General features: G+C 50.4%; 2 protein-coding genes across 3 annotated transcripts in view; one reads left to right on the forward strand and one right to left on the reverse strand.

Annotated features, from left to right (window-relative positions):
* Positions 1 to 6,035, forward strand: part of FBXO41 (F-box protein 41) — a 29,455-nt gene extending 23,420 nt beyond the window's left edge. For both annotated transcript variants that reach the window (XM_089327542.1, XM_089327541.1), the window contains 2 exons: positions 300 to 415; positions 557 to 6,035. In XM_089327542.1, the coding sequence (XP_089183668.1) occupies positions 300 to 415; positions 557 to 619 (179 nt within the window). In that variant the 3' untranslated portion in view covers positions 620 to 6,035. The remainder of the gene's footprint in view (positions 1 to 299; positions 416 to 556) is intronic.
* On the reverse strand, positions 5,674 to 26,233 carry CCT7 (chaperonin containing TCP1 subunit 7). Its single transcript, NM_001142260.1, is given in 12 exon segments — positions 5,674 to 6,050; positions 6,469 to 6,675; positions 7,071 to 7,203; positions 7,542 to 7,639; positions 8,239 to 8,427; positions 9,458 to 9,622; positions 14,268 to 14,439; positions 14,801 to 14,853; positions 16,309 to 16,434; positions 18,463 to 18,569; positions 19,258 to 19,411; positions 26,150 to 26,233. Coding segments are annotated over 12 exon segments (1,632 nt in total). The 5' UTR covers positions 26,156 to 26,233; the 3' UTR covers positions 5,674 to 5,828.
* Between the last annotated feature and the right edge of the window lie 81 nt (positions 26,234 to 26,314).

The raw sequence follows: 26,314 nt of genomic DNA on the forward strand, positions 1-26,314 counted from the left end.
TGCCCCAGTCCAGCCCCCTCAGCCTCCCTCCGTGTCTTTGTTCCTTGTAATTCATTTTCCAGTGCCCGGGGCTGCAATACAAGTGTCCCCTCTGCTGGGACATTGCTAGAGCCCACTGCAGCCTCTCCTCTGCCTCAGCCACACGGTCTGCCTTGTCCCCTCCTCCACTGTGAGCCCCTGTAAGCCTCAAAGCTGGCACATGGGACCTCTCAGTGGTGTCTGACTTCATTCATCAGTGACGAGAGAGGAGGCACTCATTGTCCAGGCCAGTCAGCCTCACTTTACCCATCTTTCCCCAGGCATCTGCCGAAACCTCAAGTCCATCGTGGTCCAGATTGGGATTGCTGATTATTTCAAAGAGCCCAGCAGCCCTGAGGCCCAGAAGCTGTTCGAGGACATGGTGACAAAACTCCAGGTGAGGGGTCAGCTCTGAGGCTACCCAAGACCACACCCCTGCCTCCACATCCCCAGGCTGGGCTGGGGACCTGGGTGAGTGTGGCAGGAGGACCCCGCCTGGCCACCCCGAGGGATGACTGACCCAGGGTTTGGTCCATAGGCTCTGCGGCGGAGACCCGGCTTCTCTAAGATCCTGCACATCAAGGTGGAAGGCGGCTGCTAACCCGCGTAGGGGGCGGCAGGGCCCCTGCCAGCCCCACCCCAGGGCACTCTCTTTGAACCTCTGGAGGGACCTTGGTTTTGAGTAGACCTTCAGAGGCCTGGTGTTATCCCTGTCCTCCTGCTGGACCAGCAGAGCAACATATCCAGGATACTGCCTCCCCAGGGCAGGGGCTTGGACAGAAGCTGCCCTCCGCTCCCACCCCGCCCCCAACTGGAGCAGCCTTCTAGGCACAGCCTGCGAGGAGCTGTCACCACCAGCACCTGGTGTCATCGCCCGGAGGATCTGCAATAACCACGCGGCGGCTCCTCCTTCCCAAGGCCCGGCCTCCTTGTCGGGGGGCTCCACAAGGCAGCTCCGACGCGGCACAGAGGGCTCTCCTTCCCCCAGCCCGTCCCAGCCCTCTGCGGGCACCCTCTACAGACAGCCTGCCGGGGCTCTGGGTCCCCGTCTCTGGGAGTAACACAGGCAAGCCTGGGAGCCCAGGCACCTGGTCAGCTGACAGCTGGGGGGTGGGGGTGCTAGGGGGTAGTCTGAAAGGACTTGGCCCCAGGATGAGAACGTCCCTCCCCAGGAGGCTGGATGGCCAGGGGAGAAGACTTACATATGGCTCTAAGAAAGGCAAGACCATTCCCCTTCCATCCGCCACATACCCTGCCACACCAGAGCTAAAAGGTGCATGTTTTATACCTACCATTCATTCCTGAAGGACCCTCTGCAGGGCCAAGGTCCCGGCCCTGGGAAGCTTGGTCAGCAGCGAGAAGTAGTTTCTGTCTTCAAGGGGTTTCCCTTTAACCCAGGAGCGTGGTCAGGAATCTGATGGCCTTCGGGTCCCCAAGGCTGTTGGAGGCACCAGGCTGTGCTGGGTGGGGCTGGAGGAGGCTCAGGGGATGGCAGCTGCCTTGCTTCCATGTTTATGGTCAGCTGATCTGGTCTGGGGGACCGGAAACTCTGGAGCCAGGGGAAAGGAGCAGCACCTCAATCGACTGCTCCCCTTGTCCCAATCCCTACCAGCCTCATGGGGCTAAGGCCTGCTGTTGGGGGCCAGTGGGAGATTTTATGGGCCCTTGCACAGTCCCCAAAGGGCCAGAGCTTGGCCCCAAGGCGCCAAAGACTGAGGTCCCCCCTGTTTCTCCCCTCAGAACTCGCGCAGTGGCTCAGAGGCTGGAGGTCCTGCCGACCTTCATTTGGAAAGTTCAAACATTTAACCTAAAGCTACCCTTGGGTTTCCTTCTGTACAGAACCAGCTCCCAGCCCTAGCCAACAGACTCAGCCTGGCTGGGGCTGGGGTCTCCTCTTTCCCAGCCCTCTCCAGGGACCCAGCTGTCTGCCACAATCTGGCTTCAACATCAAGGCCTGGGTTACCCTGCAGAGTCCTCCAGAGCTGGGCTCAGCAATGCACCCTACTCTGCAGGCTCCACTCCCTAGCTCTGGCTCAGCTCTTTTCATCATTGCTGGCTTGTGTGGCTTCTGTCCCTGCTCTCTGAAGACCTGAAATACCAAGGGTGTATTGTTGGCAACTCCTTGTCCAATGCATGATGCCTTTGCTGTTAGCTACCCTGGTCCTGTCCCCAGGAGTCATAGGAAGAAGCACAACTCTCCTCTCCTCTGGGGGCCTGGAAGGGGGGGTGGAGGTCCACTCGGGGCCTGGATGCCCTGTGTATGTCCATCCTGCCTTGCCAACCATAGGCCTGGAGCCCCTGCTCCCTGTGACTCCAAGACTAGAGGTGCTGCCCTCCATGTCTCCTGGACAAAGCACAAAGGGACGCTCTGCTTGGCGTGAGCTCACCTGAAGGAAAGACTCGTTGCCCTAGGAAGCCTCCATCCCTGAATACAAGGCTCTAGGCAATTTCTCCCTGGGTGGTGCCCACTGAGGTGCCTGGCGTCAGCCCCGGGAAAGGCAATCAGGGTGCCGTGGGCAGTGAGGTACGGTGGTGCTAAGAGGACTGACAGTAGTCAGGTTCGTTCATTTGTGCACCAGCAGTGGTAGGAGCTGAAGGGTTAACAAGTCCCACCTCTGGGTTTTCCCAGAAGCCCACTGGGATCCTTCACCCCATTTTCCTGCTCTGTGTGAAGGATGTGTGAGTACACATTGTACAGTCCCAGCCCTTGGCAATGCAAAGACAACTCACAGCACTTCCCACCACACAGCCACTACTGGGGGGACAGCCTTTGTGTACCCTGGCACTCCTGCATGCCCTGAGAACGGGCAGCTTTGCAGCCCCCAACCCGGCTCCCCCCTCCCAGCTCTCCTGGTGGGCCCCGCTGCTGAGTGGGGAGCTCTTGATTGCTCAGCTGGAGCTGCTGGAGCTGAGGCTGGGCAGTGGGAATAGGGCCTGGCTTTCCTGGAAGCACCCCATGCTGCCCTCGCCCCAAGGGGAGCCCATGCTGTATCTCCTCCCTACTGAAGACACAAGAGGTGACACCTAGGATAGCAAACCAAGGCAGGTGCTGCTCCAGAGACCCCTGCGTTGTGTAGAGGCAGTGGTGGCCACTGTGTCCTTTTCAGCCCTCCTGCCAAGCAGCCTGCCCCCCCCCCAACCCCGCCTCGGGGAAGGTTGACCGGTCTGGCTGCAGACCACTTTTTATTCAGGCTGCTTCCCCTCAGCAGCAGTGGGGCATGAAGATACTTCATGCAGGGAAAAAGAATGGGCTGTCTAGAACCATGATACCCACTGGCCAGGAACAGCCACTATAGGGTCAAGGCTGCTCTGAGTTTGAGCCAGTCCCTCAGGAATTGCTGCAAAAGGGCTGCTGCGCAAGGTCTGGCTGTCCTTTGCCTTTGGGCTCTGCCTGCTCCCCAGTCCTGCTCCCTAATCTGATAGGTCCTAGGTGGGGAGCCGCCTACACCCCCTGGTCCCTCTGGCACTAAGTGGAAGGAGACCTTCCCAGAGTGACTGCTGGTGCCAAAGACCCCCATTCCTGGCAAACTTGGGAGTGAAAACAGGAGATGAGCGGGTGTGCGGCCCAAATGCCCAGAGGAGTTACTGAAGCCAATGGGATCTGTCCAAAGCTGTCATCGTCGAGTCTGTCAGCCCTGGCGCTTCCCTACCCTGGTGGCCATGCTTTCTCACCTGACCCTGCTGCAGGCCTGCATTTCTGTATATATTGCTGTGTATTGTGTGTATTTATTCCTGGACAAGTGTGTTCATCTGCAGCCCTTGCCCAAGAAGGTTTAGGATTGGGTGAAGATCAGGATACCAGGGCCAACAAAGGCAAATTCCCTCCCTAACCCCTTGGGACCTCAGCCAGTCCCAAGACTGCCCTGACAATCAGGCAGGCTCCCCACAAGGCCAAGCCTCCTGTCTCAGCCAGGATGGGCCCAGGGAGGCTGAGCCTTGGGCTCCCCCAGCCTCAGCTGTGCCCTGGCAGGAGTGACCCAGGCTTGCCTTGTGACTGGCGCCAGGAGGTTCTGTTCTGGTGGGCACTGCTGGTGGAGACCTCCACAACTGGCCCCTGGGCCCTGCCTTGCCAGCAGTCAGGCTGCAGCAAGCCTGATCTGTGAGGTAGCTCCCCCCAACCCCAAGCACACCAGGCAGAGGGGTGGGGAGCAATTTTTGGTTTTACTTTTGTTTCTGAAGTGGTGCCTGTACCTCGAGCCCCCAGGGGGCCTTCCCTGGCCCCACTTCTCTGCTCAACCCAGGCATCGCCATCCCAGCACTTTGCTCCATGTCACCCCACGATGCCCCTTGCTGAATGTACCCGAGTGTATGTATTTAAAAGGACTCACATGGGCATCAGAGAATTTATGACTCTGTATCCAATAAAAGATGGTGAAAACTGGTCTATCTGTCCCAGGGAAGTAAACATTTAGCCCTACTTGTCAGTGTGTCACCTCAGCCTCTCTGCAGCTGGAGTGTGCAGGGGCAGGCAGGGAGTAGATAACCCTCCAGCGTCAGTGGGCTGAACGAAGAACTAAGACTTGCCTCAGGATGGCAGACACTGGAGGAGGAAAGCCATCCAGACGACTGCTCCTGCCACAGCTTAGCCCTGCTTTCAGTGCCTGCACACAAAGGCCTTAGGATATGTTGTTGCTGGCTCATCAGCTGGAAGAGATCATCTTCAAGGGCAAACCCAGTCTCAGTGGAGCAGCTGAGCTCTGGACAGCCAATCAGGCTTTGCCCAAGTTTCTATCATGGCCTGGTCTTGACTTTGCTATAAAATGGGCTTGCCCTGCCGATTTGATTACTATGGTCTTGAAATATTTGAAAACAAAAAGAACACGTGTGCAGACTCCCAACGTACTCTTAACAAACACAAGGCAAACAGAATAAGCGTTCCGCAAGTGAAACAGTTAAGCCTCTGATAGTCTACTTTTAAAACCACATTAGGAAGGATGCGAGACTTCAAGGCCTGGACCTACCCACTGCCCCATTCTGCTTCCCAGTCCAACTAACCACGCATAACCAGGCTCATGAGAACGAAAAAACTTCCTAGTTTCAGGCAGCACAAGCTTCAGTGGTTCAAGGTGGTAATCGTTCCTCTCTAGTTGCAACAACTACAGCTAATGCAGGTCAGCTATCGAGACTGGGTCAAGGGAAGGGACTACCAGAGCTCTCTGGAATCCGTTTCTCAGTGCTGCTCAAAACTTCTGCAGGTCAAGAGAAAGGAGGGAAACCCTCAATCTCTGGTGGCTGGACAGGAAAGACTAGCTGGATGCCCTTTTCTCCCCCTTCTCAGTAGATGCAACAGGTCGCCAGAGTACAGAGGATGTGACATTCCCCCAATATCCCGCCTAGAGTCCTCAAGCTCTTGACTAAGCACGCACAATACAGAGGTAGCAGGCACAGACAAGGTGCTGGAACACTGCTACTCAAGCCAGAGGAGCCCTGCCCTGGCCAGGCCAGGGATATATGGGACAATTAGAGAAGATCAGCAACTCCAAATGTTGCTATTTCCAGGGCAACTGTGATGAAATTGTGAAATTCCAGACAGGAGCCCCTGAAGCAGATGGAAGATAATTGTCTTTTTTTTTTTTTTTTAAACTTTTGAGCAAGCAAGTCATTGCAAAGCAAAATAACTTACACAAATAACTTACACAAAATAACTTGCACAAATAACTTACAAAGTTAACTCTAAGTGTTAACTTTTATTTAAATACCATCCAGGGAGAAGTTGGGCCAATTACTATCCCTTCCTTGTAACAGCAACTAACCAAGGCGGGGACAGCAAATGGACCCTGTAAGCAGCCATATGATGGACAGGATGCCCCTCAATGGGGACGGCCACGGCCTCGGCCACGGCCTGCTGCTGGCGGTGCATCCACAGTCGAGCGGGGGTTCTTGATGGTTTCATCTACGGACACGATAAGGCATGCCGCCTCCGAGGCTGCCGTCAAGGCGTTGATGCGCACCATCGCCGGCTCCCACACAAAGGCCTCAAAGTTGTCGGCAATGTCCTCGTTGTTGATGTCCACCCCGTACCACATGCCGCCCTGAAACAGCAGCACAAACGGAAGTGATGCAGAGCTGCTCCAACTTCTGGTGCGCCTTCCTAAAGACTCAGAGCATCAAGAATCCAATCCCTGCAACCTGAACTGGACGAGCTTCCCCGGACAGGGCATCGTCCCACGGCTTCACCACAGGAACCTGGAAGTGGCACCTCTTCCCGCCCTTGCTCCTGCCAGTCACTGCCTTCTAACCCTGGCCATGCTGATCGTGCAAGAGCTCTGGGCCCTCCTCCAGGCAAGCTGCTGTTTCCAGTCCTGGCACAGAGGCCTCCTCTGCCTCCAGAGGCAGTCACCCGGTTGGTGCTGGGCTTCGTTCCAGCCCATCACTTGGCTCGGCGCGCACAACACACACTCACAATCCGGCCCCATCCAACCCAACCCGTGGACCTCAAGAAGGACCCACCTGGGCATGCCGAGCCCGCAGCTTGTTGAGGATGTTTGTGGCATCGAAACCAGCGTTGTCACACAGCTGACGTGGGATGATCTCCAAGGCCTTGGCATACGCCCCAATCAACAGCTGCTGTTTTCCTGGAATAGTCCTTGAGTAATCTCGCAGGTACTTGGAAAGCTCCATCTCAATGGCCCCGCCACCAGCCACTACTGAATCGTTCTGCAGAGACCAGACCACCTCTCAGATCAAGCAGGTCCCCAGTCCATGCTCCAGCATAGGGTGCTTCCTCACTCCCTCCCCTAACCCAAAGCCCCTAGTCATGGCCTCAAGTTCAACAGAGTGAACTTTATGGTTTCTGACCGTCAAGGTCATGTGTGCCTTGTAGACACCAGCACAATCTCCACAATGGCTGACAACAGCTCCACAGTGTGCTGACAAGTCTTAGCCTTTAAGGCAGCAGGCCATACTTGAGACTGTCATTTGTGGGACACACCAGGACCCAACATTCCAGGGAGGGCAGATTATACAAAGAAGCAATTACCACACAAATCCAGGGTCAGATTAGTGAGGGAGGGTGAGTAGGTGGCACAGGCAGGAGGCCACCATCCCAGTACCTTAATGGCCCTCCTGACAATCATGATGGCATCATGCAGGGACCGCTCCGTCTCCTCCATAAACTGCTCAGCACCACCTCGGAGGATGAAGGTGCAAGTCTTGGCCTTGGGGCAGCCAGTGAAGAAATTATATCTGTACCCAGGATCAAATTATACACATGAATTCCTTTCTGCAGCCATCCTGCCATACCTGTTCTCACCGCCAAGCCCCCTCAATACTTGGTAGCAATTCTTGTGTTCACCATGCAGGCTGTCCAACCCCAACCCTAACGACATTTTCTTGTGAAGCTCTGGGGCTGTATCACTGGGGCATGAACAATTGCAGAGTCAGACTTCTGACTCAACAAGATCTTCCCTCCCTGAACACTGTATGAGTCTGAGCTCTCCACGCTCCAAAAGGTGAGGCCTCAAAAAACAACATACAAGCAGTACACCACACCCCAAAGCTGGCAGAAGGCCAGACACACTCACCTCTCGCCTCCAATCTGGGTCTCTTCAAACACCTGGCAGCGGCCCAACACGTCTGGTGACAGAGCATTCACACTGGTCTGGATGGAGCCACCACAGGCCTGGGGAACAAGGCAGGCATGACCACCAGCAGGAAAGGCTCACAACGAAGCCACAGTCAGCTTCAACCTCCTCGTCTCAGAAGCAGTTCCCGTGCTGGACTGCTGTGGTGCCAAGCCCACTGCACCGGATAGCCCACCCTGTCCCCTGACCTCCAGCTGGCCCTTACCCATCTCTGAAAAAGTAGAAAACATAGGCTAAACGCTTAAAGGACAAACAAGCCCAGTTAAAAGAAGTTACTGGTTTCACTGCAGCCTACATTCCCTGCCCTAAACAAGGGTGCTCTGGGGCCCAGCAAGGGAACTCAGGGCAGCAGCTTAGACTTTAAAAAAAAGGGAAGAATCTGGCTGGACGCATCACTGCTTGAGCTTGTAGAGCTGATGACAGCATGACAGCCAGCTTCCCTGCCCGACTTGCCGGGGCCAGACCACCTTTAAGCGGTCTGTGTTACCGAGCACACACAAACACATCAGCAATGGAGTGCTTCCTGGCAGAAAGACAGGGCTGAGGAGAGGGGGCTGGATTCACACACCAATATGACAGCACACTCCACTCCCCAGGGCCACGCAGGCCAACAAGCAGCCTGAGAAAATCTGGTTACCATCATCGTCCTCTTCAGATCCTCCTCAGGCACTCGGCCGGCACAGAACATGTCCCTGTCAGCAAAGTACTGGGTGGCCACGTCCCCAATGGGCAGTTTGGACAAGATGACTTTGGCTCCCGAATGGTAGATCTTCTCTAACTTGTCATAGAGAATGTTCCACTCAGCATCAACAATCGCTTGATAATCCTGAAGAGACCCAGAGAAGAGTAAGGACACACTGGGATAGAAGGTGACACCTAAGGTGGCCTAAAACACATACCTCAAAGACAGACATGCTGATGTATCTGGAAATTAGCAGGACAAACACAACCGCCACTCCTCAATCCAAGTAAACAGAGACCCAAATAAGGTGACTTAGGAACTGCTTCAACCTTACAAACACCAAAGCAGAAAATAATCTTGGGGCCAGAAGCTACACCAGAGCTGACACTGGCAACCTGTGAGAAACAGTTCCGCCTCTTCTGAAATGCAGCACCAATGGAGTTCCCAATAACAAAACCACTTCACCCCCTAAAAGCCATCCTGTCCTGTGTGATACTGCTACCTCCAGAGGCAACTTTGTTAGTATCAGTGACAGGGGCCAGCTTAGCCTGGGGTGCCAGCATCCCATATGGGCACCAGTTTTGTGTCCTGGCTGTTCCTCTTCTGATCCAGCTCTCTGCTAATGAATGGCCTGGGAAAGCAGAAGATGGCCCAACTGCTTGGGCCCCTGTACTATGTGGGAGACCAGGAAGAAGCTCCTGGCTCCTGGCTTCAGATTGGCCCAGCTCTGGCCATTTAGGGAGTGAACCTCTCTCTCTGTAACTCTATCTTTTAACTAAATAAACGAAATCTTCAAAAAAAAAAAAAAAAAAAAAAAAAGATCAGTAACAGGGGCCAAGATGCAGCATGAGATCCGGTCTAGAATGGGAAGGAGTCTGTACCTGCTTAAATGAGGAGAACCAAAATACTCAGCAGGCTGTGTAGCTGCAGGACCCCTGCCAACCCCAGGGACACAGCAGAGCATTTCAGACCTTCCCTAACAATTCCCTCAGGGAGAGTACAGAGCAGGGAAAGATGTGGGCCTGGTATCTGAACATCAATATTTAGGGAGGCAAGAGAAAGGGACCCATAGGAGCCTTAGAAGCAGAGCTGGGCCCAAGACAGCTACAAAGACCCAAGGCTCTGGCCCAGAAAACTGCCCATTTCCATGCCTCCGCCAGCAAGTGGGGCTTACCTCAACCGTGTGGACTCTGATTTCAGCATTATCTTTCTCAGCCTTCAGCTCAAGCTCAACATTTAAAAGGGCAATCATAGGATTATTGTACTTTTTGGGTTGCATTTCAAACCCAGCGTAAGAGAAAGTCTTCTTGAACGCAACACCAGCTACCAGCTGAGACTCCTGTTTAAAAAACAAACAAACAAAAAAACAAATACTTCAATGGCATAAAAGAACACCAAGTTATACTTTGCTGGGCTAGTGCTCGACCACTCCCACGAACATGAAAGAATAAACCAGGTCTTTATTTCACTGCTCAGTCTTTCCATTACTACAAAATTTGGGGCAAATCACTTTTTTAAAAAAAATAAACACAAAACATATTTTAGTTGTTCCTTTAATCAGAGCAAATCATGTGGTTCAGACACAGATTGGGTCAAGGCCTGTCTGAGCTCTAAGACTGGCCTCTAAAGCACTTGCCAATGGACAACACTGTAGCCAGGGGTTTATGAGTAAGGCAGAGCTGTCCAAGGCTTCCCCCCGCCCCCAATCCCAACTCTCAAATTTCCTTCTCGCACACACATCCTCATGTACCCCGACCTGTGCCCCCGACACACACCCCACACCATGTGTGCTATAGCCTGGCCACTGCCTCGTTCTAGAAGATACAGCCAAGAAGTTTAGGTAAGAACCAGAAACGCCCAGCGCCATTATCATCATGGCTCATCTCTCAATCCCTCAAGGCAGAGCCTTCTTCCAGTTCCACAACAGAAGCAGGATTTAACAGCAGGGCACAAAGGAAAGCATGCTGCACTCACTAAGGCTTAGGTTCAAATCTCAGCTCTTTATAAGTAATCACCCCTCAACTCCACAAAAAAGGTTAACCTGTTCAATAACTTTGGGCCTTCTGTCAGTGCTAATCTGTAATACTGTAGTCTACTGACAAAAATAATACTGTAGCCTAGTCACAGAAAAACAGAAGTAAAAGATTAAGTTTATTTTGGAGCAAAAAAAATTTTGAAATCCATAGTTTTTCATAATACCCATTTCCATGAACTTGTGGATCTCAAAATATTTGGCACCAAAATATATTTATATTTTTATTCTACTTTCGACTTTTTTTTTAACAGGCAGAGTGGACAGTGAGAGAGAGAGAGAGAAAGGTCTTCCTTTTTCCGTTGGTTCACCCCGCAATGGCCACTGCAGCCAGCGCACCACGCTGATCTGAAACCAGGAGCCAGGTGCTTCTCCTGGTCTCCCAAGCGGGTGCAGGGCCCAAGCACTTGGGCCATCCTCCACTGCACTCCCGGGCCACAGCAGAGAGCTGGACTGGAAGAGGGGCAACTGGGACAGAATCCGGCGCCTTGACCGGAACTAGAACCGGAGGCAGAGGATTAGCCTGTTGAGCCATGGCACTGGCCATATTCTACTTTCCATGAACTTTCTGAAGTACCCTCTGTCCCCAATTCCTGCATCACTCAAATCCACAGCCCAAGGGGGTAATGCCTAAGCTGAATCCTGATGGATGCAGAAATCAGTCAAACAGAAAAAGTAAGAAAGGAGTGTTCCAAGAGGTAGAGGGCAGTGTTATGGAGTCAGAGAATGAAAAGCTATTCGAAGCAGCTAGAATATGAAGTAGAGGGCAGGGACCAACCAGTGAGGAGTCTGGAGAGAGAAAGAGGGGAAGGCCAGTTTAGAAGGATTTGATAGGCACAGTTAAGGTCGGGCTCCTGTCCTGTAGGCAATGTGACCCCAGAAAGCTTTATGCAGGAGTCAAGTGGGGAACTTCACCCTGCAACTGAAGTAGAATGGGTTTAGGGGAAGCATGCAGATTAAGTAAATTAGTAACTAGGTACAGCACAACAGGTGATTAACAAGTTGTGGAGAAGGGCTGGCACTGTGGCACGGTGGGCTGAGCCTCTGCCTGCAGCATCAGCATCCCATATGGGCTCCAGTTCATGTCCCAGCTACTCTTCCCATTCAGCTCTCTGCTGATGGCTAGGGAAAGCAGTAAAGTAAAAAGAGCCCAGGTGCTTGGGCCTCTGCACCCACATGGGAGACCCAGAGGAAGCTCCCGGCTTCAGACTGGACTAGCTCTGGCCACTGCGGGGTGAATCAACAGATGGAGGACCTGTCTGTGACTTTACCTCTCAAATAAATAAACAAATAAAAATCTTAAAAAACAAAACCAATCAAAATAAAGCAAGTTGTAGGGAGTCAGTTTTCAAGGAAGACCCTAGATTACTGGTTTGAGTGACTGCATAAACAGAGGTGATACTAACTGTGAGAAGGAATACAGAACACAGCATACATGTAGAGGACAACAGAGAGAGTTCAATAGCAATTAGATACAGGAACAAGAGGCTCAGGGAAGACTAAAGATACAGACCAGGAAGTTCTCTGTTAATCCTGAGAATAAGTAAATAATCATCATTACTGTTTATTGGCTTCTGGGTCAGGTTTTATGTTAAGAATTTTATATTCACTTAGTGAACTGGGACAGACTGGGGAAAACACAAGCATGTATTAGAATCTCTGGCTTTCTCTCCAGATAAGATTATTAGTTTTGATTCTGGGTTGGATGCCAATCCAATCTCAAGGGTTTATGGAAGTAGGAAAGCCCAGATGTGAAGGGCCAGTCTATAACATTTCATGCATGGATTTGCCTTATAAATCCCTTCAGGTTGAGGTCAGTGAGACAGAGCAAAGAAAGTAGAGCAAAGCAGAGATGGGAAAGGTCAAAAGTAGTGCAGAAACACTAGTATCAAAGAACATCTCTAGGCCGGCGCCGCAGCTCAATAGGCTAATCTTCCACCTGCGGCGCCGGCACACCGGGTTCTAGTCCCGGTTGCCCCTCTTCCAGTCCAGCTCTCTGTTGTGGCCCGGGAGTGCAGTGGAGGATGGCCCAAGTGCTTGGGCCATGCGGATGAGAGACCAGGAGAAGCACCTGGCTCCTGGCTTCGGATCAGCACGGTGCGCCAGCCGCAGTGCACTGGCTGCAGCAGCCATTGGAGAGTGAACCAATGGTAAAGGAAGATCTTTCTCTCTGTCTCTCTCTCTCACTGTCCACTCTGCCTGTCAAAAAACAAACAAACAAACAAACAAAGAACATCTCTAGACAGACAATCCTGTGTCAAAAGAATGTGTTACAGCCATGGTGTCCTTATACAGCAGCCACAAACCACAAGCTGCTATGCAAATTACAATTTAAAAATTTCAGTTCCAGTGTCAGCACTGTGGCGTAGCGGGTAAAGCTGCCACCTGCAGTGCCGGCATCCCATACAGGCACCAGTTCAAGTCCTGGCTGTTCCACTTCTGATCCAGCTCCCTGCTAATGCACCTGGGCAAGTAGTAGAACATGGCCCAAGTCCCTGGGCCCCTGCACCCATGTGGGAGACCCAGAAGAAGCCCTTGGATCTTGATCAGCTCAGCTCTGGCTGTTGCAGCCCTTTGGGGAGTAAACCAGGAGATGGAAGATATCTCTCACTTTTTCTCTCTCTGTACCTCTGCCTTTCAAATAAATAAGTGAATCTTAAAAGAGAGCTATACATGTTAAATATGACAAATTTTTGAAACATGTTTTTAAATGGACAAAAGCAAAACATTATGTATTATTAGTGATCATTTGTTTAAATAATATTTACATGCATGCTTATATATGCACGAATTCTGGAGGAATACCTAGAAACTGATAATAGTGGCTACAGGGGAGGGCACCATGGCACACCAGCATCTCACATGGGAATGCCAGTTACCCATATAAGAGCACTGGGATTCGAGTCCTTGTTATTCCACTTCCCATGCAGCTTCCTGCTAATAAACCTGGGAAGGCAGAGGAAGATAGCCCAAGTAGATGGGGCCCCACCATCCATGTGGGAAACCTGAATGGAGTTTCTGGCTCCTGGCTTTGGTCTGGCCCAGCCATGGCTGTTGCTGACATTTGGAGATTGAATTAGTAGATGAAAGATACCTCTCTCTCCAACTCCTCTTTCAAATAAATTATTTAATTTTAAAAATAATGCCTGCATACGGGGCTGGGGTGGTAGATGGGCCTCCTTATTTTAGGCCTGTTTAGTTTAAACTATGTATCATCTACTCAAGATACATGAATAAAAGAAAGGACAACATGACCATCTATTGCTCAGGATTGAGGACAGACTGAAAAGTACCCCTAGGATCTAGTAGAGTTTAGAGAATTTTGAGCTAGCCCTACCCTCCAACACACACACATTAATACAGAGAATCTCAGAATTTAAGAATCAACCAGGGGCCAGCACTGTGACCTATTGGGTAAAGCTGCCGCCTGCAGTGCCAGCATCCCATATGGGCACTGGTTCGATTCCCTGCTGCTCCACTTCTGAACCAGCTCTCTGTTATGGCCAAGGAAAGCATCAGAAGATGGCCCAAGTCATTGGGCCCCTGCACCCGAGTGGGAGACATGGAAGAAGCTCCTGGATCCTGGCTTTAGATCGGTACAGCTCTGGCCGTTGCAGCCATCTCGGGAGTGAACCAGTGGATGGAAGACCTCTTTCTCTCTCTCTGCCTCTCTGTAACTCTGCCTTTCAAATAATAAATAAATTTTTAAAAAATTCAACCCATCCAACTTTCTATTCTGCCAACAGGCAAATAAGATCCACAGCAGTTACCAAAGGTATCTATAGTAACAGCCTGTAGTGGGCAGTAAGGGAAGTTCAGCCCAAGACTGGCTTCCTGTCCAGTATGCGTTCTCTCTCTACATACACTGTGTGCCCTCCTCCCATATGGTGACACTATCGAAGGGCCTGGTATGAAAGCAAGGAGCTGTCTTAGGAGGCTGCGGCAGGCTTACCTCTAGGGCTCCACCTTGGACCTTCTTGATTCCAATCATTTTAAGCTGCAACAAGTCATCAAGCATCATCACTGCATCAACCACCATCTTAGCAAAGAAGGCTTTCTGCTGGGAGATGAGCTTGGAGCTCAGCGCTGTCATGGCACACTTCTCCAGCAGCTTCCTCTGCTCCCTGCAACACAGCAGTGAAAACTGCATCAGGCCTCAAAAAGCAACTTCCTCTTACCTGATTCTATTGCAACAGGGAGGTGGGTCCCTTCCAGCCTCTGAATTCAGCCCTCTCCAACTTGATCTTTTGTATCTTCAGGGCATATTACTAGTGACAGATGGAGACTGCAGTCAAAGACCTCACATATGACAGACAGCTTTTAAACTACGGTTCACTGCCTCTTTTGTGCTGTGTGACATGGGGCAAAGCCAAAGGTGTGACGAGAGCCAAATAGCCTCAGGCCCACATAAGGACAGCTACAGGCTGCTGCATCCAGGCTGATCACAAGAAATCAAGTTTCTGACAAAGCCCACTGGGAACTTACACTTTATCTTGCTTCTTCACAGTCACAGCAATCTCTTTGATCTTGTTAACTGCCTGCCAAGAACAGAAGTTGAGTGAGGCTCTCATGCTAATAAAAACAGGTGAAAAATCTCATTTTCCCTAATCTGTTAGTCCCAAATCTTACACACGTCCATTCTACAGCTCAAACAAAATGGGTCTTGTAGCAGCTGCCTAGAAAAATTTAGAACTATAATAGTTTAGCAAAGTCCCACAATTAGAAATGTAGAGCAGGTATACAGTTCTGAAGAGTCATCAGGGTGCTTCCAGGATTAGCTCTGCGCCTGATGGTAGCACATTACAACAAATGAGTGGGAAACAAGATGTGACACAAGATCAGGTCAAATTTCCTAGCTTTCTACAAACACTGGAGATAACTTCCAGCACTTAATGTATTAGTTATATATAATACACATAGTAATATAAACTTTTTTTCCACAGAACACTTCAACTATGATCTCATTTTAATGTTACTACTTGAAATAGCAAAAAAGAGAAAAAGCTTAGAGCAATTAAGTGACTTGCTCCAAGTTAAAAAATGAAGGTAGGGGCCGGCGCTGTGGCATAGCAGGTAAAGCCGCCGCCTGCAGTGCAGGCATCCCATATGGGCACTGGTTCCAGATCCAGCTGCTCCACTTCCAATCTAGCTTTCTGCCAAGGCTAGGGGAAGCAGTGGAAGATGGCCCAAGTCTTTGGGCCCCTGCACCCGCAGGGGAGACCCGGAAGAAGCTCCTGGCTCCTGGCTTCGGACTGGCTCAGCCATGGCTATTGCAATAATCTGGGTAGTGAACCAGCAGATGAAAGACCTCTCTTCTCTGTAACTCTTTCAAATAAATAAAATAAACCTTAAAAAAAAAAATAGGTAGGCCTTTAGATGTGTAGTGAGGGTCTTAATAAAATAGAAAAAAAAAAAAAAAAGCTCTTATGAGGCAAGCATTTGGCCCAGGCGTTAAGCTGCCAGTTAGGAGGCCGTTACCCCACCCTGGAATGCCTGGGCTCAATACCTACCTCTTGCTTCTGACTCTAAATTCCTACTAATGCAGACTCTGAGATGTAACATTAATGGCTCAAGTAGTCGGGTTCTTGCCATCCATGTGGGAGACCTGGGATGTGTTCCTGGCTCCTAGCTTCATACCCCATGTCCTCCTGCACATTGTGGGCATTGGTGAGGGAACTAGCAGGTGGGAGCTCCTGCTCTCTGCCTCTCAAGTAAATTTCTTTTTAATCGAAAAATGGAAAAAAAACAGTGCTCTCTACTAAGAGCTTATATGTACATCACAGTCTACTAAGCTGACCCTTTAACTTGAGGACTAAAGAAATTAATATATTTTATCAAACAGCTACTGAATGGTAAATGGAGATTCCTAGAAGTCGGGAAATGCCCAAGGAGCCTGTGTCCCAGTCCCTCCACACCCCAGTAAAGGTATCATCTTCAATACAAGTGATGAGGAGGTGCCAGGCACAAGGCAAAATTAAAGAATACTCTCATACCAACTGGGTGGCTGTGCGGAAAGCACGGATGATGATCTGGGGGTGCAGCCCTTCCTCCACATACGGTTTCACCTGCTTCAGGAACTCTGCAGCCAGCAGGGTCACTGAGGTGGTTCCATCACCAACCTGGAAGACAGGAACTAAGTGTTTTCTGGAAGCATAGGTTTTGTCACAGAAAAAAAGGGGCAGGCGCTGTGGCACAGCAGGTAAAGCCACGACCTGCAGTGCTGGAATCCCATGTGGGCGCTAGTTCGAGTCTCAGGTGCTCCACTTCCAATCCAGCTCCCTGCTAACGGTCTGGGAAAAGAGTAGAGTATGGCCCAAGTCCTTGGGCCCCTGAACCCACATGGGAGTTCTAGAAGAAGCTCCTGGCTGCTGGCTTCGGATCAGCACAGCTCCGGCCGTTGCAGCCAACTGGGGAGTGAACCAGTGGATGGAACACCCCCCCCCCGCCACGTAACTCTGATGTTCAAATAAATAAATAAATCGAAGGAAGGAAGGAAGGAAGGAAGGGAGGGAGGGAGGGAGGGAGGGAGGGAGGGAGGGAGGGAGGGAGGGAGGGAGGAAGGAAGGAAGGAAGGAAGGAAGGAAGGAAGGAAGGAAGGAAGGAAGTGATGGTAGTTAAAGATATTCCTCTTGTCAAATGATCCTGGGGCACAGAAGAATTCCCCAGACAGCCCCATTTTCCAGAGAGAGCTGATTTTGACAACCAAATTTCTCAGGATACGACATCGAATACACAGGTTAACTGAAAACTTAATTTATTAAGTACAAGAGTACAAGACATTGAGATGAATAAGACAGTCCTAATTAGGCTTACAGTACAATGCTTACAAGCCACAAATAACCAAAGTGTAAGAAAATAAATACTGTTTATGTAGCACAAAAAAAGTCTGCACTTCAACAGAGGGAATTCTCAGCCTAAGCCTCTCAGTGCGGGCCAAAGTGCTTTATTATTTCAAAACTACTTGGAATAAGTAGATTACTAGTCTGCTAATCTTTTTCAGATGGTACTTTTCTATGAAGGGATTTTTTTTTTTTTTAATGAAGGAGAAAAAGAACAAAAGCTTTTACGAAAACTGGCTAACTTCACATTTGGAAGGAACATAGTTTTAACCGTGTTTTTTAACTTCTCATAGAGTAAAAATTCTCAAAGGGAAAAAAAGAGAGGGGTTTAAACTGCCAGATATCTACTCAGAAGGGTACGATCCCCTCACTAAAGACAGTACCAAATCGGGGCCAGTGCTGTGGCACCGGCATCCCATATGGGCACCGCTTCTAGTCCCGGCTGCTTCTCTTCCAATATAGCTCTCTGCTGTGGCGTGGGAAAGCAGTGGAAGATGGCTAAGTGCTTGGGACCCTGCACCCGCGTGGGAGACCAGGAATAGGCACCTGGCTCCTGGCTTCGGATCAGCATAGCTCCGACTGTAGCGGCCATTTGCGGAGTGAACCAACGGAAGGAAGACCTTTCTCTCCGTCTCTCCTTCTCACTGTCTGTAACTCTACCTCTCAAATTAAAAAAAAAAAAAAAAAAAAAAAAGGAAAAAACCTATCAATTCCAAATTTTTTTTAATTTTTTTATTTTATTATTATTATTATTTTTTTTTTGACAGGAAGAGTGGACAGTGAGAGAGCGAGACAGAGAGAAAGGTCTTCCTTTGCCGTTGGTTCACCCTCCAGTGGCCGCCGCAGCCGGCGCGCTGCGGCCGGCGCACCGCGCTGATCCGATGGCAGGAGCCAGGAGCCAGGTGCTTTTCCTGGTCTCCCATGGGGTGCGGGGCCCAAGCACCTGGGCCATCCTCCACTGCACTCCCTGGCCACAGCAGAGAGCTGGCCTGGAAGAGGGGCAACCGGGACAGAATCCGGGGCCCCGACCGGGACTAGAACCCGGTGTGCCGGCGCCGCTAGGCGGAGGATTAGCCTAGTGAGCCGCGGCACCGGCCCAATTCCAAATATTTTTTTATAAGTATATATTACCTGCACAATTATAGTTTCAGATAAAATTTTTTTTGAGAGAGAGATGTGTGTCTCAATCTCCATTTTTTTTCTTTTTTTTTTTTATTCTTTTGTTGTTGTTGTTGTTTTCTTTTTTTTTTTTTTTCTTTTTTTCTTTCTCAACCTCCATTTCAAGACTTCCCCAGCCAATTTTCCTACCTCAGCATCCTGGGATTTTGCGATGTCCACTAAAGTCTTTGCTGCAGGATGGACGACATCAAGGAGTTTCAGGATTGTGGCCCCATCGTTGGAAATTGTAGCTTTGCCTTAAAAGAAAGAACACAAACATTTAAAGTCTCTTTCTAAAGTTCTTTTATTTCGACTTAAGAGTTCACATATACTTTACTGTGATGAACAAAGGGATTGTGGTGGGCATGATGCAGGAGACCAATCTGATCTCTGACAGTTAGCCCTGTGCACAAAGTGCTCCCAGGCTTCTGAAGACAACAGACTCCTGATTTTCTTTGAACAGAAACTAGCATGGGGCTGGCGCTGTGGCATAGTGGATACAGCCACCACCTGCAGTGCTGGCATTCCCATGTGGGCACCAGTTCAAGTCCTTTGGGTACCAGTTAGAGTCCTGGCCGCTCCACTTTTGATCCAGCTCTCTGTTGTGGCCTAGAAGGGCAGTGGAAGGTGGCCCAAGTGTTTGGGCCCCAGTACCCACATGGGAGACCCAGAAGTTTCTGGCCCTTGGCTTCAGATCGGCCCAGCTCCAGATGTTATAGCCATTTGGGGAGTGAACTAGTGGATGGAAGACCTCTCTCTAGCCTCTCTGTAACTCTGCCTTACAAAGAAATAAAAAAAAAAAAAGAAAGAAAGAAATGGAACTACCTCAGAGTGAGCAATCCTTCAGAGATCCTGAAAGCAATGGGATTTCTGAAAGCAACTAGTCCAAACGCTTCCCAGCAGCCTTCTCTCCTGCAAACACGCCTGAAGTCCCAGTAGACTTACCTCGGCCATCTACGATAAGTTTGTCCATGCCACGAGGGCCCAGCGTGGTTCGTACAGCCTCAGCAATCACCTGGCAGGCACTAATGTTACTCACAAGCTGGGGAATGCCTTGAGAGCTGTCAGTCCCCTCTTTCAACAGGATAACTGGTGTTGGCTAAAGAAAGGACAATTAACTGCTTTTAATCATCTATTACAACGAAACTCGAAAAGACAGAGGGAAGATGCTGCCAGCTCCCCCATAACAAAATGATCTGGAGGCCTTTTTGAAACCACATTGCTGGAACAGGTGTTTGGCACAGTGAAGACCCCACCCCCACCCACCTTGGGATACCCACGTTCCTTATCACAGTGCCTGGGTTTGAGTCCCGCTCCTCTGCTTCTGATCCAACTCCCTGTTAACATCCACCCTGAGAGGCAGCAGGTGATGGCTCAAGTACCTGGGTCTCTGCCAGCCATGTGGGAGACTCAGACTGGGTTCTGGGCTCCTGGCTGCAGCTTGGCCCAGCCCCAACTGTTGTAGGCATTTAGGGAGTAAACCACTGATGGAAGATTGCCCTGTGTCTGTGTCTCTCTGCCTTTCAAAATTAAGAAAAAAAAAAAAAAAAAAAAGACCACAATCCCAACATTGTCCACCACATCTATTTCCCAAGCAGCCACTACCTCCAGGGAGACTGCCAAGACTATAGCATATTCTGCAAGAGTGCCAGGTGGGACCATGGTGTCGAAATCACTGATCTAGTCTAAAAGAACAAATCGTATGTTCTCCAATGCCCAGATGAACAAGCATGGCCTTTCCAACTTCTGACCTTATTCCCTGTGCTGAGGAATTAGGTCACAACACAGGAGGAAGTATTGCTGCTCCATATTCACTCCCCGGGAGAAAATCCACTTGTCTGTGTTACAGCTCAATCTCACAGGAGCAGAGCAGGCACTCGTGCAAAACACACAATGCCAACAACTTGCGGTATTGTCTGGAGATGCCCAGGTGGGCAGCTTTGTCAGTGCCGTTCAGCTGGAGTGCAGGAAAATGCGCAGAGAAACAAACAGCACCTTTGTCCTGCCTCACAAAATGACAACACATCTGATTAGCCTGGCAACATTTCCCACCTCTCAGCTGGCTCCCTAAAGCTTCTGTGACTAACTTCTTATCAGATACCAGACAGAAAGCTGTGTCCACTTCACACCGTTCCTCAGAACCCCAGAACAGTCAGCGTCTCCGTAAGGGCTTCACCTGCAGACCCGCTTTAGAGACTCCAGGAAGGCAGGGCCACTGCTCACGTTACACAGCCTGCTTAGGCAGCTTAACAATGCACCCAAACCCGAGCCTTCAGGGACCAGCTCCTAAGCCACATCTAGTCTCCTCAGAGTTTCCACATTTGTGTGTCATAGAGAGAATGCAGCAGGGCATGTTTCAAAGCCGCTGCCCTAATTCAGCCCTGGGGTTCCCTCAGGTGTCTGGAGCAGGGAAGGCACGGGAAAGTACAAGGGTGGCACAGCCTAGAAAGGAGAATCCCTACCAGAAACAGTCCGGTGACCCATGGGGCTGACTCCACATTCCCTGGGCAAGGTCTTAAAAAGCTCAACTCCTCTAACAGGATAGCTGGAGGGTAGTGAGCAAGAGGAGACCTGAACTGAAGCTGAAGGGCAACCAGCTAGCAGTCAGACCACAAACACACTTGCAGACAAACAATGCCAAGGACTGCTACAGAGAAGGGGAAGCTCGGGAAGAGCTTTTAGCAAAGAAATAGCACACTGTGGTTTACACTAAAACAAAAGCCACTGCTGAGATGGGTAAGGGGCAAAATACAATATGTAAGTATATAACAAGGAGCTGGAAAGATGCCAACAAGCTAATAAGAAAGTGGGGATAATTTAATACATGCCTCACTACCTTTTTTAAAAAATAATGCTCGACTGGGGCTGGCGCTGAGGCACAGCAGGTTAATGCTCTGGCCTGAAGCACCGGCATCCCATATGAGCACCAGTTCAAGACCCGGCTGCTCCACCTCCAATCCAGCTCTCTGCTATGGCCTGGGAAAGCAGAAGAAGATGGCCCACGTCCTTGGGCCCCTGCACCCACGAGGGAGACCTGGAAGAAGCTCCTGGCATCGGATTGGTGCAGCTCTGGCCGTTGCAGCCAATTGGGGAGTGAACCATCGGATGGAAGATCTCTCTCTCTCTCTCTCTGCCTCTCCTCTCTGTGTAACTGACTTTCAAATAAATGAATAAATCTTTTTTAAAAAAAAGGTTGCTCATCTAATAATCACACAAAACTTGTTCATTTTAGGTTGTTTTCTTTCTCCTGCCCTTTTTTTTTTTTTTAAAGATTTATTTATTTATTTGAAAGGCAGAGACAGAGAGGCAGAAAAGAAATGTCTTCCATCTGCTAGTTCACTCCACAGTTGGCCTCAATGGCCAGAGCTGTGCCAATCTGAAGCTAGGAGCCAGGGGCTTCTTCCGGATCTCCCACCAGGTGCAGGGGCCCAAGTACTTGGGCCATCTTCTACTGCTTTCCTAGGCCATAACAGAGAATTGGATTGGAAGTGGAGCAGCAGGGACTTGAACCAGCACTGCAGGCAGCAGTTTTCCCTGCTACACCACAGTGCCAGTCCCTCTCCTGCTTTTTTTAAAAAAACAATTCCGGGGTGGGCACTGCGGCTCACTAGGCTAATCCTCCACCTGCAGTGCCGACACACCGGGTTCTAGTCCCGGTCGGGGCGCTGGATTCTGTCCCGGTTGCTCCTCTTCCAGTCCAGCTCTCTGCTGTGGCCAGGGAGTGCAGTGGAGGATGGCCCAAGTCCTTGGGTCCTGCACCCACATGGGAGACCAGCACCTGGCTCCTGGCTTCGGATCAGCGCGGCGCGCCAGCCGCAGTGGCCACTGGGGGGTAAACCAACGGCAAAAGGAAGACCTTTCTCTCTGTCTCTCTCTCTCACTGTCCACTCTGCCCGTCAAAAAAAAAAAAATTTTTTTTTTTTAAATTCCTGGGCAGCATTGTGGTACAGTGAGTTCAGCTAGCATCGGCAGCGCTGGAATCCCATATGGACACTGGTTTGAGTCCTGGCTGCTCTACTTCCAATCCAGCTCCCTGCTAATGCACCTGGGAAAGCAGCAAAGGACGGCCAAGTCCTTAGATCCCTGCACCCACGTGGGAGACCCAGAGGAAGCTCCTGGGTTTGGCTTGGCACAGCTCTGGCCATTGTAGCCATTTGGGCAGTGAAACAGTGGATGGAAGATCTGTCTCTACCTCTCTCTCTGTAATTCTGAATTTCAAATCAGTAAATAAATCACATATATCATAAATAAATCATATATATAAAAGGATTCCTTTCAGGGGTGGGTATTTAGCCTAGCAATTAAGATACCCACATGCCAAGGTAGAGCGCATGGGATCAATTCACAGCTCTGGTTTCTGACTCCGGCTTCCTGCCAATGCAGACTCTGGAAAGCGGCAACAATGGCCCAAATAATTGGGTTCTGCCACCATGTGGGAGCCCTGGATTGTACTCCTGGCTTCAACCCTGGCCCAGGTGTTGTGGGTATTTGGGCAGCAAAGCAGATAGGACCTCCCTGTCCCTATGCTTCTCAAATAAACAACAACAAAAAGAATGCTTATCAGATAACCTCCTATATCAGGGGTCAGGCATGGGCTGGAGGGAAAATCCCACTTTTTCTTGAAGTATCCCAGGTCTGACATCAAGAAATAGCTTCTCTTTACTCTCAGAGTTCTTTCAGGCTACTCAGTTGGCCCAGTCTCTGGTACCTTCAATAAGAGAAAAATGTAGGGGCCAGCGCTGTGGCACAGCAGGTAAAGCCTCTGCCTGCGGTGCTGGCATCCCATAGTCCCAGCTGCTCCACTTCCAACCCAGCTCCCTGCTATGGCCTGGTAAAACATAAGATGGTCCAAGTCCTTGGGCCCCTGCACCCATGTAGGAGACCCAGAAGAAGCTCCTGGCTTCAGATCGGCCCAGCTCTGGCTGTTGCGGCCATTTGGGGAGTGAACCAGTGGACGGAGGACCTCTCTCTCTCTCTAATAAATAAATAAATCTAAAAAGAATAAAACATTGGGAATAAAATTAAAAATTAAGCAGCAAGCACTGCTATGGAAATCCCAGCTTCTGTCCCTAAGCTACTTTCAACTTTACTCACTTTTATTCCTCCAGGAAATAAATGGTAGAGTCTGGAAATCTGACCAAAGATACCAGGGAAGGCTTCGGAACTTCAGTTTAATGATCATCTTCTTTATCTTCCTCAGAAACCTTTATAAAGCCTTTTAAGGCCGATGTCATAAAACACCACCAGGGTCTGTACGTGCAAGGCGCACGGGGCTAACCACCGCCGAGGGAAGGGTGTACGCTCTAAACCCAAATCACAGGAATGAGCTTTCAGGGCCCTTTCACCTCTCTTTGCAACACAGACAGCTCCAGAATAGCAAAGGCCAATCTGGTGCAGTAAGGAAGACTCTTGGCAATAGAAGGTTCACATTCCAAAACGTGAGAAATACAGTAGGGAAAGAGTTGAACAGTGCAAGGATACATCCAGGGAAAACCCAAGTGCAGTGGTCCAGAGCCCCTTGGTGCAGGGTTTTATCACAGCAAAGAAGAACCTTTGTTCTGACCCCAAGTTCTTTTAATGCCAACTAAAGCTCTTATGGGAGCCCTGGCTGGAGGGTATATTACAGGGAGAAAAGCAAGCAAGCACTGCCTAGCAGAATAAAAGCTAACGTTTGCTGAGCACTTACTACATGCTAGACACTTTACATGTATTCACTGAATCCCATAACAAAAACACCACTATCCCCTGTGACCGAGGATCAGAAATTAACAGTCACACAGCTATGTGACAAGAGTTGAGTGATGAGCCCAGGCATTCAGTGTGCCTCCACAGCCTACACTCTCAACTGCTATTCTATGGCACCTGTGCACAGAAGACTAGCTTCTTCATGAATAGCCAAAGTTGCGAGTGCCTGGGTTAGATACCCACCTCTTAGCTACAACTTCCTGCTGATGTAGACCCTAAAATGTAGTGGTGATGACTCAACTAACTGGGTCCCTGTCACCCTGATGGGAGAGCTGGATTGAGTTCCAGGCTTCTGGGAATTTGGGGAGTGAATCAATGGATGGGAGCTCTCGTTCAAAAACATTTTTTTTTAAACAGGAAAGGCAGTAAAGACACTGCTTGGGATGCTCACATCCGATACAGGCTGGAGTGCCTGAGGTCAAGGTCCAGTTTGGTTTCTGACTCCAGCTTCCTGTGAATGCACGCTCTGGGATGCATGCAGCAGGTGACAGCTGAAGTATCTGGGTCCCTGCCACCCACATGGGAGACCTGGACGGAGTTCCCAGTTTCCAGCTTCTACCTGGCTCTTTCCTGGCTACTGCAAGCATTCAGGGAGTGAGCCAGCAGATGAAGATCTCTGCCTTTCAATAAAAATTTAAAAAGTTTTAAAAAAGAATAGCTGAAGTTGAAGATGGACTGGAAAAAGAGCAGTAGTGCTAGATGCATGAAGAGGAAAGAATGCAAGTTCTTTCTACCTTAGATAGGAGGTGGACTCACAGGGCACTTGGTAACTAAAGAACACTTTGCAGGTGCCAGTCTGACACCTGCCAAGACAGCGAGAAGCAGCAGGAGCAGGACTGATGGGCCAGAACGAATACGTGAATTGCCAAGTGCACATCTTAGGATAAATATCCCTTTAGAAGCTAGCCCTCAGGCCGGCACTGTGGCATAGCAGGTAAAGCCACAGCCTGCAGTGCCGACATCCTATATGGGCGCTGGTTCAAGTCCCGGCTGCTCCACTTCTGATCCAGCTCCCTAATATGGCCTGGGATAGCAGTAGAAGATGGCCCAAGTCCTTGGGACCCTGCACCCACGTGGGAGACCTGGAAGAAGCTCCTGGCTCCTGGCTTTGGATCAGCATAGCTCCTGCCATTGCGGCCATCTGGGGAGTGAGCCATCAGATGGAAGACCTTTTTCTACCTCTGCCTTTCAAATAAATAAATGAATCTTAAAAAAAAAAAAAAAAGGCAGCAGAAGCAGCAGCAGCAGCAGCAGCTAGCCTTACTGAGCAGCAACCCAGGAAACATGCGCTCTTGGGATCCACGGAAGGTGTCAGCAACTGAGGAGAAAAGGGGCGGGGTGGAGGTGGGGTTGCAAGCTAAAGTGAGCCCTTGAGGAACCTCTGAGACTCCCAACAGATCTCTCTCTCTCTCACACAAACACACACACACACACACACACACTTCTAGGAAACAGGACCTAGCGCTAATGAACCAACCATAAAAGCCTGTCTAATGTCGCCAGTCAGAGGCCGGGTCCTCCCACCTCTAAGCGCTGTACCCACCTACCCTGTGGATGCCCAACCACATTCAGCAAGCACGAAACATGCGTTTGTTTAATAACTGAGTGCACGAATTAAAGTACGAGTGGAGAAGTCTGTTTCCAAGCATGCGGGCAGACTGAAACCGTGGGTTCGGCCATGCCGGTTGTAGGAAACACGCGTCTTTACGTCCCGCGCTTCCCAAGCCGGACGCCGACCGCCTAAGCACACTCGGCCTGCACTCGATTCGCCCACAGGACCCGACTGTGGGGGACCGGGGAGCCGAAAAAGGGGTCCCCTACGTGGGTTCGTGGCCCCACAGCACCCTGGGACTTGTAGTCCCCAGACGGCCCGATCACAGCCTGCAGCCCCACACAGCCTTGGCTAACGGCTCCTGTTCCGTGCCCAGGAGAAGGCAGGCCGCGATGGGCTGGGGTCGCCCAAGCCTACAGATCGGGGCGAGGACAGCGGCCGGAGGCGGGAAAGGGTCCTACGGAGCGGATCCCTGGCCGGACGCCCCAGATACCAGCCAGATGGCAGCAGATGCCGACGGATGCGCGAGACGCCACTCACCATCATCTTGGAAGCTTATTCAGTAGCCCGCTACTCCTCCTCTCTTCTCTGTGTGCGGGCCGCCCAGCAACCCCACAATGCCTCGCGCTAGAGAACTTCCCAGAAGCTTCGCCAGGTCGTTGGGCCGGGAGAGGAAGCGAGCAGGCCACTTCCGCCACTCTATGG

Source organism: Oryctolagus cuniculus, chromosome 2, assembly GCF_051225735.1.
Source record: "Oryctolagus cuniculus isolate XC-2025 breed Fujian yellow rabbit chromosome 2, ASM5122573v1, whole genome shotgun sequence".
Lineage (NCBI taxonomy): Eukaryota > Metazoa > Chordata > Mammalia > Lagomorpha > Leporidae > Oryctolagus > Oryctolagus cuniculus.